Below are 21,620 nucleotides of genomic sequence, written 5' to 3'. Positions count from 1 at the left end.
CTCATCCTTTATTCATTTTCTAATGTTATACTTAAAAATAATCCATTTTTTTGTAGGCTACAAACTGGACCAGTGAGATTCCCCTATAAACAAAATCTTCTAATGCTAATAAATTAGTTACGTTTTGAACATCTGGGGAATGACATTCGAGGGAACCTGGCTCCTGTCCTCTTCCCTGGAGGAATATCATTGAAGTGAGAGCCTCTTTGATGAAAAGATGGGGCTGTTTTTGCTGGAGGACTGGTATTCTTCCTTTTTAGTCAGAAGTGAACCTGAGTGAGGAGGCTTTCTAGGGATCTAGGTTGGCCCGGGGTGGATAGAAACTACTGTAAATTTTATATATTTTTCTCTTTTATGGTTTTTTAATTGACTCCGTTTATGTATTACTTGCTTTGCCAAAATGCTTACAAAAGCTAAATAATTGAAAACTTCCAGACCTAACCTAAGTATTCCTTAATGTTTATACTGTGATGGTTAAGAATGAATTTTTGCATATCTAACTGTTGTAAATAAAAAAGCTGATGCATTAACATTTATGATTCATTTTTAGAGAAGTCTTAAGTAACCAGCATTATTTAAAATATTTGCATTTTACTCAGGGTATTTCAATAAGGGCTAAGATTAGTAGTAGGTAAGGTCAATAATCTTTGCTAGAGTTTGTATTTTGTTCAGTTTTCTTTATTTGGATTATCTGCTCTGTATTTCAAACCCATTGTATTTTATAGTATAGTTTTCATTGTACTGCAAAAATCATCCTAGTTCTAAACTAGCCACAGTGATAACTAGTCTGCACTAATAGAATCATTTGCTATTACCTTTTAAATTATCTGCTTTGTCTGATACCTAAAGCACATCAAAAATTATTTTGGTGTAGAGCTTAGTGAAATCATGTGAAAACTGGTATTATTGCAAATACTTTGTGACCCTGAATTATATTGTCATGTTTAAAAGTGAGAGCTGCTTGTACAGCCTTTGAGTGGCAGACCATATGTGTCACTGTGTCAAAAATACTTGCATGAGCTCATTTTCACCAAGCAGTGGGGAAAATGTAACATTTCTATTTATGGTATAATTTAGAAACTATATTAAGTTCAGGCCATTTGAATTCTTCAAAATGGTTATATTAAAGTCGTTAATATTTTTATTAAGTTCCAATAATTGATGGAAACAATGTGATTTATTATGTGTATTTTTATATTATTGTATGGATCAATTAATTGTTAATTCAACATTTAATGGTTAACTTAAATATGATTGGAAAAGAAAACTAAAAAGTTGACATTGCCTTTACCTGAAGTTAATATCAAACAGAAAGATTTCAACAAATGTATTAAGTGGAAATGTTTGACATCTCCAAAGATTGCTTCTCTGCACTGGAGAGATTAAAAATGATGAAACGCAACTTTGAGTCTCGTTACCTTTGCATATTTAAAGTGATATTTATAGGTACAATAATGTGGTGTTTGGTAATTGTAAGTAAGCTTTTTTGTGCTTTGTCTTTGGAGTGAAATTCATGAATTTTCTTCTGAATTACATAAATGCTTTTTTATTTTATTTTGTATAATGATTGTCTCTTAGACCTCAATAAGTCACTTTAAAACCTTGGCCTTTGAACTTTGCCTTACCATTCATGAATCTTGATGAATGCTCTCTAGTTCTTGGTTCAGTTTTACCTATTTTTATTTTTGGTTCACTGCTTGCTTGAGCATAGCTGGGATTTGTAGCCCATTTTCTAGGCTTATTGCGGTCTCACTGTGGTATTTTATAGAAGCTATTACAACTGATAGGCTAGCTTCATGGTATTGATGATACATGGCTTAACCATACTAAAAGCTGCCTTCCCTCTCTAAATTGTAAAAAGGTGATTAAGTTTCACTTGATGGAGATATACTATATATGTGTGTTTATCATGAAACTAGTGCATTAGGCCATAAACTGTTTTCCTGCTCTGCGTTTTGTATTCAAAATTTTACTGAAGACAATGGACTCCTTCAGGTTTTCATTTTCTCAACCCTGAATTGTCCTTGTTTGAATTTTGAAGTACTGTAATTTTTTTCCCCCAATAAAATCTCTGACTTGGGCAAGAAAGGTAAGAGTTTCAATTTGTGCTGATATTTTTCTAATTTGCTGTGCTGTTTTTGTTGTTTCTGTTGTTAAATGTATTGCTTATACTGTTCATATTATGTATAACTACCTAGTGTAAAAAACTGTAACTTTGAAAACAGTCATCTTTAGAAACAGTACTTATGACCTCTGGTAATACATGACATTTAATTACCTTAGACTTTTATGCTGGAAAGCCACATTGCTTTTAAGAGAGATTAATATTCTGAGCTAGTTGGATACATGTAGCTGCAACCCCTTAAACAGAATGGCAACAAAAGATTTCTTAAGCAGATGAGTGACGCCAGCAAAAGTGTGATCATATAGTATCTTTGAAGGAAATGACAGAAGGAAAATCTTTTACTGAATTCTTAATGTAAACATTTTTCAGAGGAAAAGTTTCCAGTTTGATTACAGTAAATTTTTGTTGCTCACTATAGTTTTTCTATGAAATCTCTGCAAACATGGTTCTCTGGAACCATGGCTCCTAAAGAAAAGACCGGTTCAGTTTCTGCAAGCCCCTGCTGGCAACATTTTCATCAGCTAATCAGCATATAACCTTGTTTTACGTATATTTGTGTCTAAAGACATTTAACATATATTTTGACTCATTAACATTGAACTCATGCCCAACAGCACTATAAATCTTGCTTAAACAAAGCTTATCAAACACATGATTTCTTCCCCAAACATATCCAAGCCTTCTTGTTCTTAGGTATACTAGAAAGCACTATACTTTTGGGCCATTCAAAACAGTGAAATCACCAACAAAAAGTACAAAAATACATAAAACCTAGCCCTAAAAGGACAGCGAAAAGAACACTTGTTTACATTATGGTAGCTAAAACAAGAAAGCAGAGTTACTGTGTTGATCAACTGGGAGTGCACATGTCGGTCAGGCCACCCACAATTTTCAGTGCGTTGTATGTCCAGGAAAGACTGCAAAATATCTGTGAATATTGGCTTCGGGGTTACAAATAAATCTTAGCCAGTAGACCAATTTGCCAATGTAGAAGGAATCCATGAAGTGGAATAAGTATTGACTGCTTTGAGTTTTGTAGAGATCAAAGTGATATTGTAGGAAATTTAGATTCTGAAGTCAGACTTCTGTGAGTCTACACTCTGATTCTTCTTGTCACTTGTTATTATATGTTAAACCTCATTTTCTCCTTTTATTAAATATGAGCAGTACCTACTTTGCAAAAGTGTTATCAGGCTTAAATTAGATTATATGTAATGAGCACAATAGCATTCTGGCATAGTGTATATGTTAAATAAATGATAGTTACTATTATTGTTAGGTATATTTGGTCCAAGAAGCTGGTTACTTAAAAAACATTTGTATCATGGTCAAACTGCAGAATTTTAGACTTTAAACTTTTCTGTTCATATTTTATATATAATTTCTTTTATATTTAATATTTAAAGTGCTTTATATAGCAGCCTTTTATGTTTCTTTTATACCTCATTTATATTCAAGCTGGCCCTTGTCTTTAATATAGTCTGTGAACAATAGTTTGAAATGAATTTTACATTGACAGCTACTGCACTAAATCTCAAAAATTTAATTGTACTCTGAAAAATTGCTCTAAACTCCCTGCTAACCTATCACTCCACTCCCCAATCATTAAGCTATTCACTTGTTGAAAGACTTAAACACTGTTCACTGTTTGGGAAGTTTGGCTCCAGACTGATCTTGTAGTTAAAAATAATTCTGTCCATTTATGTGAGGGTGAATGCAGAGAACCTGAGAATATAACATTAATAGGAATCACTAATGCTATCTTTCAGTTAAAACAAAACACCAGTTACTTGGAGCCCAGCCAACCAGCCTGTTTTATTTACTACTTTTACACAAATTAAGCAAGTGACAATTCCAAGAACTGTCCTGGGACCATTATCCAAAAGATTAAGCTTAAGTCTTTTTTTCTTTCCAGGATTTCTGTGTTCTGTACAATACAGAATAATAGCCCTCACAATAAGGATACCAGATCATTTTTTGGGATAGAATACTTACCAAGTAATCTTACTTGAGTGAAGCGTTCCAGCTTAGCCAGCATACCCTCTTCCTAAACATTCTAATTAATCAGTGTTTTCTGTATTTAAGAGTTTTGAAAAAAATTTTTTAACTCATTGTCTTTTTTTTTTTTTTTTTTTTTTGAGAGGCAGAGTGGATAGTGAGACAGAGACAGAGAGAAAGGTCTTCCTTTTGCCGTTGGTTCACCCTACAATGGCCGCCGAGGCTGGCGCGCTGCGGCCAGCGCACCGCGCTGATCCGAAGGCAGGAGCCAGGTGCTTCCTCCTGGTCTCCCATGGGGTGCAGGGCCCAAGCACTTGGGCCATCCTCCCCTGTACTCCCTGGCCACAGCAGAGAGCTGGCCTGGAAGAGGGGCAACCGGCAAAGAATCCAGCGCCCCGACCAGCACTAAAACCCGGTGTGCTGGTGCCGCAAGGTGGAGGGTTAGCCTATTGAGCCGCGGCGCCGGCCTAACTCATTGTCTTTCAACAGGAGTTAACCTGTGTCCACTGAGTTACCATTCAAATTGTGTTATTGAAAAATTGGGAAATAAATGACTCTACTTAAACCTTGGTTTGTTGAAAGCCAATATAAGTATTACATGAGGTATTGCATGTATTAGTTATAGGGTTTTGTTTAAGTGTTTATAATTTTGCAGTTCATTTTTTTGTATGAGAATGCAAATGGTGGTGGTGGTATTTGTGGTTATTTTGCCATAGAATATGAAACTGATATAATTGAATTCTTATTGATATATCAAATTTATCAAGTTAGGATATCTGAAAAAAATTTGTACATTGACTTATAATTTATATTGGCATGCCATGTAAGTAAGAATGCAATCTACATTCATAATAAAACATCCTTAAACACAGTAATATATCTGTTCAGTATCTTGAGCCAGGATAGAAGGAGTATGATAGATTTTATTTCACTTATAAAGTCAAATAAAATAAGGATTGCATAAGTGGCATTTTGATCATGATATTCAAATTGTAATGATTTACTCTATATATCTTGATAAACTTTTGGTTTTTTTAGGATACTGAATTAGGAATGTTTATTCTGATTTATAGCCTATTACAACAGAAGAACCATTTAAAATACAGTTAGTTTAAATAAAACAACTATATAAACTTTTTCGTTTTTTCTTTTTTGATAAAAATTGTTGCAAAAAGTCAAATCTAAAATGATTTTTGAAAATACCAATAGCCTTTAATTTGACTGTGTGCTGACTAGTTATCTAAAATTCTTCAGTGAAATTCAGTACCAAAATGCTTCATTAAAGCCCCTGTCAGTTGATACTTGTGTTGTATCCTGAAAGACATTTGAATACTTTGGAAAGCATAAAAAGATTGCATACTTAGCATATTAGTATATTATAAATATCACATAAATTCTGATTAATTACTGTGTGTGTTAATTGAGCATTCATCTTATCCGAGTTGCCCTGAGATTCAGATTTCACTTTAGAAACTGATACTTTTTTCTTACTACTTCTTTTGAGATAAAGCTGATTATATACCAGAGAAAAATAAAACTTAATAGAATATTTATTTCTTTTACAAAAGACATTATAATAGTATCTCTTGTTTGATTTACAATTCTGTATTTTGGTGTCACTCAATCATTGCCTACAGTATAAATCCATATCCATAATTGATATTTGAAACAATGAACCCAACAAGTTGTCCGTCAGTTCCATTAAGCAATATCAATATCAATATTGGTACTCTGATATATTTTATTAAAAGTGGGGTTGATATTCACAAATTCAAATTGCACAGATAGAGTAGTATATTCATTTATTCAGTCAATAGTTGTTGAATGTTTCTTATGTGCTCCATGCTTAGTCTTAAAAACCTGGCAGGAGGCACAGGCGTTTCACACAGTGGTTAAGGTGTTGGTTAGAATACCCACATCTCATATCAAGAGTGCCTAGGTTTGAATTCCAGCTCCACTTCTGATTTGCACTTCCTCCTAATGTGCATTCTGGGAGACAACAGGTAGTGGTAGTTCATTCCATCCTGTTTTATAATGTGCCTCATCACTGTCACATCACCACTTTTGTTCAACTGTGTTGATGTTGTCTGCATGTCTTATGTACTTTTCCTCCATTTTCTCATGTAAATTGGGAAAATTCTGGGAAGACCTCATACAAGGTGAAGATGCTTTATCTGGGTATTTAAGAATTAATTGAAGCTCACTAATTCACTGGGGATGGGAATTGGCAACCAAAAGTCATTTTTAATACTTAAGTTAAAACAGCATAAGCTTTTCATAAAATTATAAATCCACTAATGCTGAGGTATATAATGCCTGCTTGTGTGGAGGAATATATAACAGAATGGGTTTGGTTGATACCTTGAACAGGGGTTGGATCATTGTGGATTTTGTGAACCCATGTAATCTCTGAAGGGTTAAAGTAATCAGTTTGAACTTTGAAAATCACACTGACAGTAGTAGTTTAGAGGAAATCTTAAGTGGTTATATAAGTTAATGCACTATATCAGGAGTCAATGGTCCATACCTATTCATCCATTAGGTAGCACCCACAGATTAGACTGAGCCTCTCTATTTTACAGGACTTAATATCTGGATCAACTTTGGGATGCCACCCATTCATTTGCCATTGACTTATTGATGCCAGTTATGCTGGTTCTAGGTGTTGGGTGTTACAGTGGTAAACAAGACAGACATGGTCTCCTGGAGCTTACATTTTAGTGAATAAAAATCAACCTGGCTGAGGGGTTGGAGGAAAGTAAGAAAACAAAGATGACCATGGAGAAAATTAAGCTGGGTAATGTGTTAGAGAATTAATTATAAGACATGAAGGTGATTGGAGAAAATATGATCTGTAGGCTGCAATAATTTTCAGTCTTGGCTGGGGTAGAACCTTTCTTCACATTGCTCTTGTAACAACGTCGGGGAAGGAGCAAGTGTGTTCAGTAATCAGAGTATTCATTCAAGAAATTGTGTTAGGTTTTAGCTGACTTTCCTGATTCCTGACTAGGATGACTGAAGCTTTTAAGCTTATACACAGGCCTGCCAACGGTGAAAGAATATCATTTTTTTTAACAGAATATTGCATGATTACTAATGCTTTGAATGTTTTTAAAGAAAGTTTGCGTATGCCATATAGATATTTGAGTGCTCCTTTAGGGAGATTTAATCACAATTAGTGTATGTGCTGAAATTTAATATGTAAGAACTTTGCTATAGAAGTTAGCAGTTTGCTCTTCCGTTTTCATGGCTACTGAAAGATTTTGCATTGCAACCACTCTTAGAATATTTGTAAATACACAACATGCCATGCTTTCTGTTTTCTTTTTCACTTTAGTATTCATGTAGAAATTCTTAGATTTCCTCTTATTTGTAAAGAAATAGCTTGTTTTTTGAGGATCTGATCAGTGGACTTTTTCATAAACCCCTTTAAAAATATTGAATTTGCAAACATATGAAGTTCTTTTAAAATATTTATTGAACTATGGTTATCTTTTTAAATTTTTATTATTATTATTATTTTTTTAGAAACAGAGAGCCCTCCTATCTACTGTTTCATTCTTTAAATGCCTGTGATAGCCATAGGGCCGTAGTTGGGAGTTTGAGACTTAATTCGGGTCTCCCACATAGGTGGCAGGGACCAAACTACTTCAGCTGTCACAACTGCCTCCTATCTCATTGGTTTACATTTCAAAAATGTAAGAAACTCTTAAAATGTGTTCTAAAATGTACTTTCTTTAGAAATTAAGGCAGCTGATTAATAATCATTTGACTCCACCTATGGATTCTCTACATCTTTTCTTTTGTGCCCTTTAAAATGGTAGTGACATTGCCAGAATTCCCATTATTTTTCTTTTTTAAATCAAAATCAGGGAAACAGAAATGCTGCATTTTACTTTCTAAGAAGCTTCAACTCTGGTTTTCTGCCTTTTATGTTGCTGATAGAATTATTCTGATGGTCTATAAAACTCAGTTTTCTAATTTGCCTTCAGATATGTTAGATACCTATTATCCAAAAAGTTCAAAATCAATGATGGGTAGAACACTTCCAAATAATATTTAACAAGTGCTTTCTATACTGAAGTCACCTGCAAATCCTCCAACTGAAGGTCAGTTTAAACAACTGAGAATTCGCAAAGAAATTGTGTGGATAGAAGGGATCCCTGTATTGCAGTTAGCAGAACCAGGCAGTTGTTGCCTGTCCTCCAGGAAAAGGAGTTCTGAGAAGCCAAGGGTACATGGTAACAGGTGTTCATCCACTTTTTAAGCTGAGAAAACTTTTGAAATTTTTGTTGCTGTTAAATCACAATTTTCTGAAATACTGATCAGCACTTGGTGGACAAATAAAGTAGAAGTGTAACCTTTTTTTGTATAATAGAAGAGTAATTACTTGTGTCATTACAATGTGACATCTTGCTCTAAAAAATGCATTTTTAAATCCCCTAATTGGTTATAGACCTTTTACTATTAAAATGTTTCGGGTAAACATAATTGTGGTCTTACAGAAATATTTATACTTAGGTTACAATGTAATTGCAGTAAATTTTAATAATATGTACATGTTTTTTTTTAAGAATTTAGATATTCTTTAAAAACTAAACATTTATTACTTTAGACTTCCTCTCATTTTATTTACATATATTCTTGTTAAACTCTTCTAATTTCATGATCCACAAAAACATTTGAGAGAATTTTGTATTATTTATCAGATGAATAAATAAATATATTTTCATTTGACTCAGAAATTTAGGGTCTTGCTTAATTGTATTCTCAGCCACAAATTGGTTGATGCAACAGTTCATACACGTTATGAAAGTTTGAGGTCTTGTGTTATAATGTTTTGTGTGAGGAGCCAGGGAAACAAAATCTGTCAGAGATGTCTTTGTCCTCAAGTATATTGTAGTTTGATTAGTAACAATGGGAAAGGAGAGGGAAAAAAGGAGACATTAGATTTGTTAAGGGAAGCATTGATTGTAGGTCATTTTTCATTCTTCAACTTCAACTTTGGTTTTATCTGTTGTCTTTGTACTCCTCCACTCTTTCTATACACCTGACTCTATTTCTCTTTGTGCCTTAACAGTATCATCTTTCCAAGTGCATCTGTCATTGCCCTGCTGTTATCCCTCCTACACTTAGCATTTTGATAGCACATTAGTCTCCTCCCTGGTCTCTGATTTTCCTGCCTCTAATTCATATCACATGTAACTTCAAGTGAACATTTCTAAAACAAGGTTAGAATGTCAACACCTAATCAAGTAAGTTTAGGCACTATTTTGTTACCACCATGTCACCACCTACTGGAAAAATAGTTTTCTGTGTCTTTATAACAAAATTAAGATTTGTTGCTTTCTACCTTCACCTACCCACAACACTTTAATCCTTTCCAGATGGTCTTAGGTTCTTGGGGCCTCCACTCCTCCTCAGATCTTCCCATATTCAACCATATTCATTTTTTCTATGCCTTTGCTTACAACAGTGTAACCTCTCCTCTTCTTCATGCTAAATTCATACTCTTCAATGAACAGTTTAATTCTGGACTTTTTCTTCAAAACCATCCCTAATCTCCACACTTCTGAGGCCACTTTATCACCTGAAATATCATTGCACGCGCCATTTTTACCATTTAATCATTCATTTGTGCATAACCTGTTATTTTATACTGTTACTCTTCTGCTTGTTTTTGTATTATATTCCTAACTGCCTGTAACACTCCAATATTCGGAGTCCAAACTTAACACATAGCATATGTTAATAGGTTTTTAAGTGTTGATGGTGATTTAGTGGGTGTAACTTTGTTTTTTAAGGAAGTTTTTGCCACCAGTTATATTGCCAGTGCCACTATATGTAGCAGCATCCTTGCCACCAAATATTAGTATTAAAGTCATTCATGTTTTTAGTTTATCATTTCATGTATTTCATGAAATGATAGCATATAAGATTTCATTTGAGAGAGCACTAAAAAGCTGATCAGATGCCTGCAGTGCAGATGCTGGGCTTGCTGACCTCTTGGTTGCTGGGATGGGCAGGGGGAGCGGAGTCTTTAAATGTTGCCATCCATAGGGTTATAGGGATTTCCTTTGACCAACTGCAGAGAGGATAATCTCCCTCAGGTCACTTAGAGTGAAGGTAGGATGGTGTTGGAGTCCACTTGCCAGCATTTCTTTTGTAAAGCAGGTAACAGGAGATTTTCCGAGGCTCACTTGCTCTTTCCTTCCCTGACTTCAGTAAAGTTATAGCAAGTGGTCTATGATAGCTAACTCTATAGTTCAACACCTTCATAGAATACAGTTTGAACTTTCACTGGCATATGGAATAGGAGTAGTAATGTATGACTGTTTGAGCTGAGTAGTGGGATCTAGAAATCAGCCTTTCTAAAAGTAGATTTTCCACTAGGTGCCTGTTTAAGAGGCATGTAGAGCCTCTAATTCCTGAGCTTTTCTGGAGTTTGGTGCTTCAATCATCTTGTGGCTTATTGCCATCTTCTCACCTGGTTGCACAAAGGACAAACTGAGCAACCAGTCTTAAATCCTTTTGATTTTCATTTTCAGATTTTATTGACTTCTCTTCTTTGGTGGTATCTTCTTTTGTATTCTCTTTGCTCTTGTAGAGTTATAGCTTTTTACCCCTTTAGTTGCATTTAGATAGGGTTATGAGACAGAGCTGAAATAAGTGTATGACCACTGTGTTATGTTTACACGAAAGCCCCACCAGTGTCTTTAATTGTTATTGTTTTGTAAAGTAGTGGTTACACAGTTTTTAAAATTCAAATGGGACAAAAAATATCCAGTGGAAAGTCCTCCCTTAAACCCAGTCTATTCTAGGCCAGTCTGTGCAAATATAGTATCTATTAACTCTGCACTGTGCTTTTCATACTCTAACAAAGTATTTGAGAGATTGTAATAATACTTACATTTTTATTTATTTGGTAGCATAATAGTTCATTATGTTTTGCAAAAAGGCTTCAAAAAGTTCATGGAAATGTATGTTATTAAAAATTTATTTTTTATATAAGCTTTTATTTTGTGTTAAACTAATGTGAAAGGGTAGAAATATTTGATTACTGTTAATTCTAATGGCTTACAGCATTATTTGACATTATTATCTTACTACTTGCCCTGTAATGTTCTTACCTCTTTATGTGTATTAATTCATTCTATATTCACAAAAAGTCCACTGGGGTCAAAATTACTTGTCTCTTCATTTTATGGACCAGAAAACTAGGGAAAAATGACTTAAATGATTTGCTCAAAGTCACAGCTGGTAATTTGTAGTGTCAAGTTAAATTCTACTCCTGTGGACGCTTTCCAAGGACTTAACAATCATACTATGCGGACTCCTCTGCAAGAGTAAAATATAATTTCCATTTTTTTAAATTGGGTAATTGGATAGTTCTAATGCTTTACATATTTTGGTCAAAGCAATGAATTCATCAGCTATGTGATTATTTAGGTTTGTTTAATCAAATTAATATATTATACATGCACTTTTTTCAATGCAATAGTTCTTTACCATATAAAGGTACTCTTGATCACCCTTCCAATTAATTCTTCCTTCTTCCACTCCTACCTCACTTCCTTTTTCTGCACTATCCTTTGGTAATTGTTGATTCAACTTATTAGGTTCTTACTGACATTTAAATCTTTTCTTTCTCAAATATACTGGAAAAAAATGTTCTGTTACTCATTTTCTGTTCTTTTCTATTATAAAATGTTAGTGACAATATTTGAATAGCACTTAGTATTTTGTAAGCTGCACCTTTATAATCACTATCCATCCTATTATGTACGTATCATTATAATCCCCATTTTATGCATTCCCAAAAAGCGATTTTCTTTTTTACTTTTGTTAAAATATTTTATTTATGGGGCCAGCCGCTATGGCACAGTGGGTTAAAGCCCTGGCCTGAAGCACCGGCATCCAATATGGGCGCCAGTTCAGGTCCCAGCAGCTCCTCTTTAGATCCAGCTCTTTGCTATGGTCTGGGAAAGCAGTGGAAGATGGCACAAGTCCTTGGGCCCCTGCATCCATGTGGATGACCCGGAAGAAGCTCCTGGCTCCTGGCTCCAGATCAGCGCAGCTCCGGCTGTTGCGGCCATCTGGGGCGTGAACCAGTGGATGGAAGACTTCTCTCTCTGTGGCTCTGTCTTTTAAATAAATAAAATAAATCTTTAAAAATATATATTTCATTTATTTATTTGAGATGTAGAATTACAGAGAGAGAGAGAGGAAAGGTGTTCTATCCACTGGTTCACTCCCCACATGGCCGCGAGCCAGGAGCTTCTTCCAGGTCTCCCATGTGGGTGCAGGGGCCCAAGCACTTGGGCCATCTTCTATTGCTTTCACAGGCTATAGCAGGGAGCTGGATCCAAAGAGGAGCAGCAGTGACATGAACTGGCACCCATATGGGACGCTGGTGCCACAGGTGGAGGTTTAGCCTACTGTACCACAGTGCTAGACCCCCCAAATAGCAATTTTTTTTTTTAACAGGCAGAGTTAGACAGTGAGAGAGATAGAGAGAAAGGTCTTCCTTCCATTGGATCACCCCTCAAATGGCCGCTATGGCCAGCGCTCTAAGCCGATGCAAAGCCAGGAGCCAGGTGCTTCCTCCTGGTCTCCCATGCGGGTGCAGGGCCCAAACACTTGGGCCATCCTCCACTGCACTCCTGGGCCATAGCAGAGAGCTGGACTGGAAGAGGAGCAACTGAGACAGAATCCGGCGCCCCAACCAGGACTAGAACCCCGGGTGCCTGTGCCGCAGGTGGAAGATTAGCCTATTGAGCCAAATAGTAATTTTAAAAGAATTGGTTACATAAAGGATTAGAGTCAGATATTTTGAACACCAATCGTTTATAAATTAAAATTTTCAGAAATTGTCCCTTTTTTCTGTACTTTCAGAAGGAGCTTAAGTGATGTGATTTTGCTGTTTTAACTGTTAATTTGGATAGCATCAGGAGACCTGAAACTTAAATTTCTTATCAACTTGTAAAAGTCACCTATTTCAAAATTTGATTGTGTTCTCATTTGAGGAATTATCAAAAAATTTTATTGTTGAATGCTTAATTAACCCTTTCAATTTGTTACAGATTGCATTGGTATAAATAATTTAGTTCAAGCCATAAATTTGACATATACCAATATCAGACATTTTTCCCCTTAACTAATGCTCTTTCTTTATATAGCTTCCCAAAAGAAGTACATGCTTAACTTTTTGAAATTGATTTCAGGAAATATTAATTAATATAATAAGTTTGTTAGTGAAATACTTTTACTTTCCACTGGAATGTTCTTGAAGTTGTTAGTTGTCTTGCTAAGTTTTTTTTCCAAAATATTCTCCCAATATATTACCTACAGTTCGAAAATATAGCACTATCAAGGACAAGAAGTAAAAAGCAGACAATTCATATGTGAAAAAGGTACCTTTACCTTTTTCATAAATATCCATACACTTTCTTTTAGGATTATCTTGTTTCTAATAGATAATCCTTTAATCTATTTAGTCAGTACCTAGACATCAACTTATTTTCAGGATACTTATTATGACTTACATTATGTATGAATTAATGTATGAACATAGATGAAGAAATTAGATGTTATAATCATGAATATATGACATCACTGGGTCTTGAGTAAATTACAGACTTTACTCATATCTGGAGCATTTGTTTTATATATAGATTACATATAGATAATCATTCACTTAACAGGGTACCTTATTTGCTGTATCTCTAAGTACCACATGAAGTTATAGTGTGATTGCTATATAATTTGGATTCATTAATACCAAAATTAACGTTTTATATAAATTAAAATTTAAAAGTTGGAATTTGATTTTCTTTAAAGAATTTTACTTTTAGTGGTTATTTTGATATCTTAACAATATGCAGTTTAAGATTATGATTTTAGTTACTTTTAAGGCTACATGTAAAATACAAAAATACTTCATAACTGTTCTGTATTAAGCATTAGCTTCATAAGTTATTACTCATATTTGCCTTATGTTTTACTTGTATAAGATATTATGATTTGAATTTTTTTGTTGAGAATAAATATGCATCATGTTACATTCAAATTTATGTTTACATTTATTGGACATTTAGCCATGTACCTTGATGTTCAATAATTGTTCTACACAACTCTTTTTTTTTTTTTTAAAGATTTGTTTATTTATTTGAAAGTCAGAGTTACACAGAGAGAGGAGAGGCAGAGAAAGAGAGAGAGGTTTTGCATCTGATGGTTCACTCCCCAGATGGCCACAATGGCCAGAGCCATGCCGATCCGATGCCAGGAGCCAGGAGCTTCTTCTGGGTCTTCCACGTGGGTGCAGGGGCCCAAGGACTTGGGCCATCCTCCACTGCTTTCCAGGGCCACAGCAGAGAGCTGACAGGAAGTGGAGCAGCTGGGACTTAAACCAGTGTCCATATAGGATGCCGGCACTTCAGGCCAGGGCATTAACCTACTGCACCACAGTGATGGCTCCTCTACACAACTCTTAATATTTTGTCTTACAGTAGTATGTGCTTTGAATGGATGTTAAATTGTTACCCTGCTTAGAATTTATTTGTATAGCCATTGAGATTTGTTACTGAGAGATTAAAATTATAAAATTCTAAACTATCATGTTTTAATCTTATTTTTTTTAAATTTTGTTTGGTTCTTCAAAAAGGATTTTATGTTTCTGATTCAAAGTGAATATACCTGCTCTTTAGGTTAATGCAGGAAAAGCATATCTATTCTGGCTGCTATGCATTTTATTTAATTTTATAGTTTTTATGATACCCTATATTAGAGATTGCCAAAAGTATAGAAAAATTTTAGAGAACATTTTTGGATTTGATGGATTACCACTCTTGAAAGGGAAACAAAACACTAAATATTTCTAATCCCGCATTATTTACCGCATGGGTGGTTAAATGCTACTTTAAGCCTCATAAAATTAAAAGGAAGAAATCTGCCAAGTGTAGCAGGAATTGGATTTAGGAAGAGTGGTACAGAGCCAAAATATTGCTACAGAATTAAATGTCAAAAATCTTCTTTAATAGTAGATATATAGTTCACAGTGCTTGGTTATGATTAATACATTTAATCTAAATCACTGAAAGTTGCACTCTCCTTTTCCATAAAATACAATAGGACACAAATCAGTTTTACTGTAGATGGATAACAATTGGAAAATAATGCATCTTCCCGCCCAATAAATTGTCAGTTATACCTTTTAACTAAAATCAATTCATCTTTCCAAAATTTATTGCAATTTCTAATAATAAATCTCCTCAAATGTTTATTCATTTGGTTTTTGATACATTTGTGCCACTTTTGCTATGGTCTAATGTTTTCTCTTTTGATTCATTGTAAATTAGAAAATCTATTTTGAGTCAATTTCCTAGTTAAGAAGTTAAAATCTATAACCTGGCACCTTTTTCACTCTCCTTTGTACATTTTAATACCCTTGAACTTGAACTTAAATACAATCCACTAAATTCTTTTCAGAAGATTAAAAGACTTTTCAGTGTAACTTCTTGAATAAGGGCCAGATTCATAAAACAAGCATTTAGGAGGTTGTTAGGATATTGTTGCCATAGATCCATTTGTGATTTAAAGACAGGAGGAGTAAGGGTGAAAGAGATACGTGGGGTTATGGCACCATTTCATATAAGTATTTGATACAAAGGAAGGAAATGCTTATTTGATTTAGGGTCAGATGTTGATTATAATAGGAACCTACTTCTACTTTCTGTTGATAGCAGTACCTCAGAAGTGGCATTAAAATTAAGAAATAATCAGCAGTATTTTATGTTTTTACACAAAGGCCTTTCCCTTAGTAGTCTTATTTTCCAGGTGTATATTTTAATCTCTAAATATACATTTCCAGATTGTTGTTTTTTTCATTGTATTCTACATGTATAAAATCAATTTAGTTTTCTACACATAATATACATACTACAAATTTTAGAATGTAATTATCACCTCCTTTAATAGATTTTAATAAATAAATTTTAATAAATTTAGCTTGCTGTAAAAGCTTCTGGATTTCCTAATTTGTTCTTCCCATCCCATAGTTTGAAAGTTAATCAAATCATGCTTCTTTAAGTTAAGAAAGAAAAAGATAAACTATAATGTGTATGCCTTTCTTTTAAGATACCAATTTTAATTTTTAGTGGTATTCCTCTGGTTATTTTATAAGCATTGGCTAATAAAGAGTCAATATATTGCTAAGAGTTTAGAGTGTAATGACTGTCAACAATGAAAACTATAACAGTGACTATAAAATATCACAATTATGTCTTTTTCAGTTTTGTGAGGAGCAAGTTTATCATACCCACGTTCCAAAAGAGGAAGTTACAATTTGTAGAAGATAGGAACAGACATGACTAATACAAGGCAGAACTGAGGTTGAGTGTGCAGATTCTGACCAGCAGTATACTTGCCTGTTTTCTCCTGTCTCTCTAATCTTACAGTTGAATGATACCTCATTCTAGATACTGAAATGTTGTTAATTGCCAGGGAAATTTTACTAACTTCATGCAAAATGAGTGTTTTTAAGGAGGACAATTAGTATTATATATTAGCTTTTCATTATTTCAACTATAGTACCAAAGAGGAGTTTCTTACAAGAAAGAAGATATTTTTAGCCTACAGTTGAGGTTACAGGATCCAGTGGCTCTGTAGTCCAGTGTATAGTGATCGCTGCTTATGGTGGGTATGGTTTTTTTTTTTTTTTTTAAGATTTATTTATTTTACTTGAAAGTCACAGTTACACAGAGGAGAGGCACAGAGAGAGAGAGAGAGAGGGCTCTTCCATCTGCTGGTTCTCCCCAGAGGGCCACAGCAGCCAGAGCTGCGCCGATCTGAAGCCAGGAGCCAGGAGCTTCTTCCGGTTCTCCCACGTGGGTGCTAGGGCCCAAGGACTTGGGCCATCTTGTACTGCTTTCCCAGGCCATAGCAGAGAGCTGGATCGGAAGTGGAGGAGCTGGGTCTCGAGCTGGCGCCCATATGGGATGCCAGTACTGCAGGCGGCAGCTTTACCCACTACGCCACAGCACCGGCCTCTATGGTGGGTATGTTGACAGTGATCACATCACAAGCCAGGAAGGAGAAAGAACGTAGTTCATGACCTCCTCAAAGCTCTCACAAGAACCACCTTCTGAGGGCATGCCCCCATTGACCCAAAGAACTCCCTCCTCATAAAACTGCTAGAGGCATCTCTGGTCTCATTCAGGGGCATCTTTCTCTCCATCACTTGGTTACTGAAAGATCTGTGTTTTAGTCATTTCTGGTGTAGTGCAAAAAACATGCATCTAGAAAGCAGAATAACTTCTCTCAGATCCATGATTTACTAGCTGTATGACCTTGGAGAAATCACTTTTTTGAGCTTCAGTTTCCTCATCCTTAAAATAGGGATAATAAAAGATAAAATGAAATAATGTATATAATAGGATTTTGTGGACTGTAAAGAAGCTATTATTAATCATTTACCTCAAGAGTCCAAAGCTCAAATGCCTTCAGGGACCAGGCAAATGATATACCTGTGTGAAGTAGCTTGGTGTTAGGGATATATAGGCATGCTAGAAAGTTCATTCCCTAACTAATGGTATTCAATTTCAAACCCCTTTTATGATCCTGTGATTTAAAAAAAAAAAAAAAAAAAAAAAAGCACTGGCCAACTAGTGGCCAGTTACTGCCACCTCCTTGTGTATTTCATCTTCCCTATCCTAGCTTAAGCTGAAAAAGGCTTCATTGCATTTCCACAAAACATTGCATGTTGCAAATACTTAATGAACTTTGGGAAGGTGGATGAGTGAGCAGATGATTTCAGTGGGCACGTGAAGTTTAAATGCATCATGAGGGAAATGGAATGCTTGCATTTTAAGCAATTTCCTTGATCAGAATGCAGGAGATAGGAAAAATAGAAAAAGGATTATGTGGACCATAGTTTGTCTTTTAGTTCTCCAGTAAAAACGTTTTGTGTATATTCTATGCATAGTTTTGTCTTAACTCCTTTTCAGATAGAGTTGACCATAGAAGCACTGTTATAGTTAATTGGGATTTTAGGCATTTTGCTGTTAAGATGTTATTTCCCTGTTATCTTTGCATTGGTAAGCTGCGGCGGCCTAGTCCCTATTCTGTTCAATTGCTTTTCCCTCTGATGTTTGACAGTTGGCTGAAGAAAACCCCAGTGCTTGAGATTTAATGATTCTTTTCCCTGAGATCTGGGAAATGTGTCCTATTTATTTTCTCATCCTTAGAAACTAAATCCAATGTACTTGAAACTACTTTTAAAACTTGGATTTAGCTACAGTTAATTCTTGGGTCTTTAAAACGAAGTAATATAGTCGTAGCTCAACAGTTTAAAATAAATCAGAGACCCAGCAGACCCTAATGTCTCTGTATTCCTTTTATATTTCTCATATTTGCCAGTGAAATAAGCATCTGTGCAAGAACAGCTGGTAACAGATGACCTTGATAAGAGAAAAAATTATCTTCTGCGAGTGTTACCAAAACCGATACATTGATTTTCAAAAATAAGTAAGGCACAAGCTTACCTCTAGTACTAGTTCATTGAAACTTGACTGCATTAGATTAACTGAATACAAATGAATGAAGAATTTTTTAATTCAGCATTTATTATCTGAATGGTACATTGCACTCATCAAGAAATAGAGGATAAATGTTTTGATCTCATTTAACTTTCTTAAAATTACAGTAAGGAATAGATGCCTTTTCTGAGAAGATCAGTCATTAAGATAATGAAATAGTATTGCTCAGTAAGTTGCCTGGCATAAGTTCATTGAAAAGAAACTCCCTTAAAGTTCTTTCTGTATTTCATTTGACTGGCTTTTAGAGCATTTGTTTATTTATAAAGTAACAGACTTATTCTATTGTAGGTTTTTCACCCAAATAATTATCTTTCTTCATTAATACATAACTCTCCAGCTGTGTATATGTTTGGTTACAAGGTTCTATACATATTGCACTTCAAAATTTGGAGATATTTACAAAAATTGGGTATCTTCCAATCATACAGTTCATTTTAGTTTATAAAGCATTTCTTAAACACTGATTAGCACATAGTTGTACTCATGGAGTACAACTTGGTGTTTCAGGCACCATACTGAATACTTGGGAACCATTAACAAGTCAAAACACACACCAAAAAACCCCTGCTTTTGTAAAGCTTACAAGGCAAAGATTGCCTGTTATTTGTCAAGCACTTTTATATGAATGGAATAGACAATTCTGAAGTAGTTTTTGTCCTTGCCCCTAGAAGAGCCTTCACTCTAATTATAGAAATAGGTATAGAGAATTACAACACAGAGATAAGAGATACTATACCTACCTTTAGTTGATGATCAAGGAAATGATGTTAAGGAAATACTGAAAGATGGATCAGAGGTTTCCAAGTAAGAAGAGTAGAATATATGGATTTTCACTGGGATCTGGGAAACATCATCTATTTATTTTCTCAACCTTAGAGATCTAAATATGTTTCTAAATACATATTTTCCAATGTGCTAAAATGTAGATTTAAGTACAACTAGGTTCTTGGGCCTTTAAAAAGAATTAATACGGACTTATTTCAATAGTAATATAAAAAACAAAGACTCAGTAGATTCTAGTGAATCTATATTCCTCTGTGTGTTGGGAGGTGAGGTGAGGGTGGTCATTTATCAGTGAAATGACAATCTCTACAATCTGGAAATGACTTGCCAAGGAGATAGAACTTGAGTTTAGTCTTGGCAAGGTAGTTGCTGCTATTCAAGTGAAGAGCAATAGAATTAGCACTTTACACAGAGTGGAAAGCATGTGAGGACTTTTGGCTTGAAGCAGCATGGTGTGAGCTGGTAGCCACAGGCACTTAGGCATTCTGGAGTAGAATTTGTAGAAGAGACAGTAATGTAAGACTGAAGAGGTATAAAGAAACACACCATGAGTTGCCTGGAAATTAGACATTTTAATGAAGGGGATAAAGGTCCTGTTGAAGATTTTTAAATGACTTGGAATAACATATGGGCTCGATAAGGTCCTGCTGAAGATGAAGAACATGTGGGCTCACATTCTTTCACATGTAAGAGAAACATGTCTAATACCACCACGTGGGACTCAGAACTTTTATCAGGTTTTTAAAGAATAGGTCTCATGTGCCAAGTCTCACTTTTTAAAACCTTTTCTTGATAGAGTATTTTATTCATAAGTTCTCAGTGTTTCTCCTTTATTGAACTTGCTTTACATTTGTCGTTTTGAGTTGTCTGCCATCTAGTTCATACAAATAAATGACTTTGCATAACTAATATTGGCCTTGCATACTTGATTGTGTTTTAGTTGGATTTAAAGTGTATACTATTGGTCTTATATGTTTGTAGTAAAATATTATTTATTCTGTATTAAATGATTTGTTTTCGACAGAATGAATGAAACGTCTCTGCTGATATCAACTGACAAATGTGTATAATTGTTACCTATTATAATGGCTATGATTTTTGAAGGTTGTCATTTATTTCAGTTGTATATAATTGTTTACATGAATGATGATGCTAAGAAAGGAATAAAGAACTATGAAGAAGATGTTACTGGGTTAGACATTTCTTTTTTTTTTTTTTTCACTTTTTCATTTTGATAAGCATTTAACTATGTGATTGGCATTTTTCAGAGAATGTCACACCCTGGATTGATTTGGTTGAATTTTAATAGGTAAAAAGCTTCATTTGAAAAAAGCAAAATGTCAGCCTTTTAAAAAATGACAAGGTCATCCTAATAGTCAAAATAATAATGTTTAAAAATATAACTATGTACTTAAAAAAGTTACCCTTTGAATAGCTTGCTTCCAGTAGGTAGGTTAGCACTCTTGATTGTTTTCATCATTGGGTAAGGTGCTGTCCAGATATGGTAATTATGTAATTGCTGTTAGTTGTCCTTCACATTTGGATCCTTGGCTGTGGTACTGAAAAGACTCTATGTCCCTGCAGGGATTTAATTGTTCTTCATTGATCTATCTGTGCCATTCCTTTCTATTTCCTTTATAAATTTTTTAAAAATTTTTATTAATATCAATAGAACAGACATCATGAATTTCATAAGTACAGTTCTAAGAAGGTAACCATACTTTCTTCCCTCACTGTCTTCCTCCCTCAGTCCTCCTCCTTCTCTCTGTCGTTACAATCCCAGGTCACCATTACTGTTATGGCTGAAGATTTAAGTCTTTCTCAACTTTATCTCCTGCTACTCTTCAACATTGGTCGCTTTAGCATCATCATGCCTACCTTGATTTCTATTGATTTTCCAGTTTCAGCTTTTTCCTATATTCTAATAGTTCTTTGACTGTTGTCCTGCATTCTCCTTTTCCTGCTTTTTGAATATTGGCACTCTCATATATTGTTTTGTTTTGTCTTTAAAATCAGACATTCTTCTATCTATACTTTCTCTTTTGTTATAACAGCTACCAGTTTTTTCTCTGTATAGAAGCAACTAAGTATTTTGTCTTTACGTCTGTGTTTCCTGGTTC

General features: G+C 34.7%; 1 protein-coding gene across 3 annotated transcripts in view; it reads left to right on the top strand.

Annotated features, from left to right (window-relative positions):
* Positions 1–21,620, top strand: part of GPATCH2 (G-patch domain containing 2) — a 180,601-nt gene that overhangs the window by 17,391 nt on the left and 141,590 nt on the right. Inside the window, exon 7 of one of the 3 annotated variants that reach the window (XM_070055324.1) lies at positions 57–20,683. The exons of the other annotated variants lie outside the window; for them this stretch is intronic. Coding sequence (XP_069911425.1) covers positions 57–89 — 33 coding nt within the window. The 3' untranslated portion in view covers positions 90–20,683. Of the gene's footprint in view, positions 1–56; positions 20,684–21,620 lie in introns of those variants that run through there. 3 annotated transcript variants of the gene reach the window in all.

This window comes from Oryctolagus cuniculus, chromosome 13 (genome assembly GCF_964237555.1).
Source record: "Oryctolagus cuniculus chromosome 13, mOryCun1.1, whole genome shotgun sequence".
In the NCBI taxonomy this organism is placed as follows: Eukaryota; Metazoa; Chordata; class Mammalia; order Lagomorpha; family Leporidae; genus Oryctolagus; species Oryctolagus cuniculus.
The sequence above is the reverse complement of the archived record's forward strand: the minus strand, read 5'-3'. Positions and strand labels throughout refer to the sequence as shown.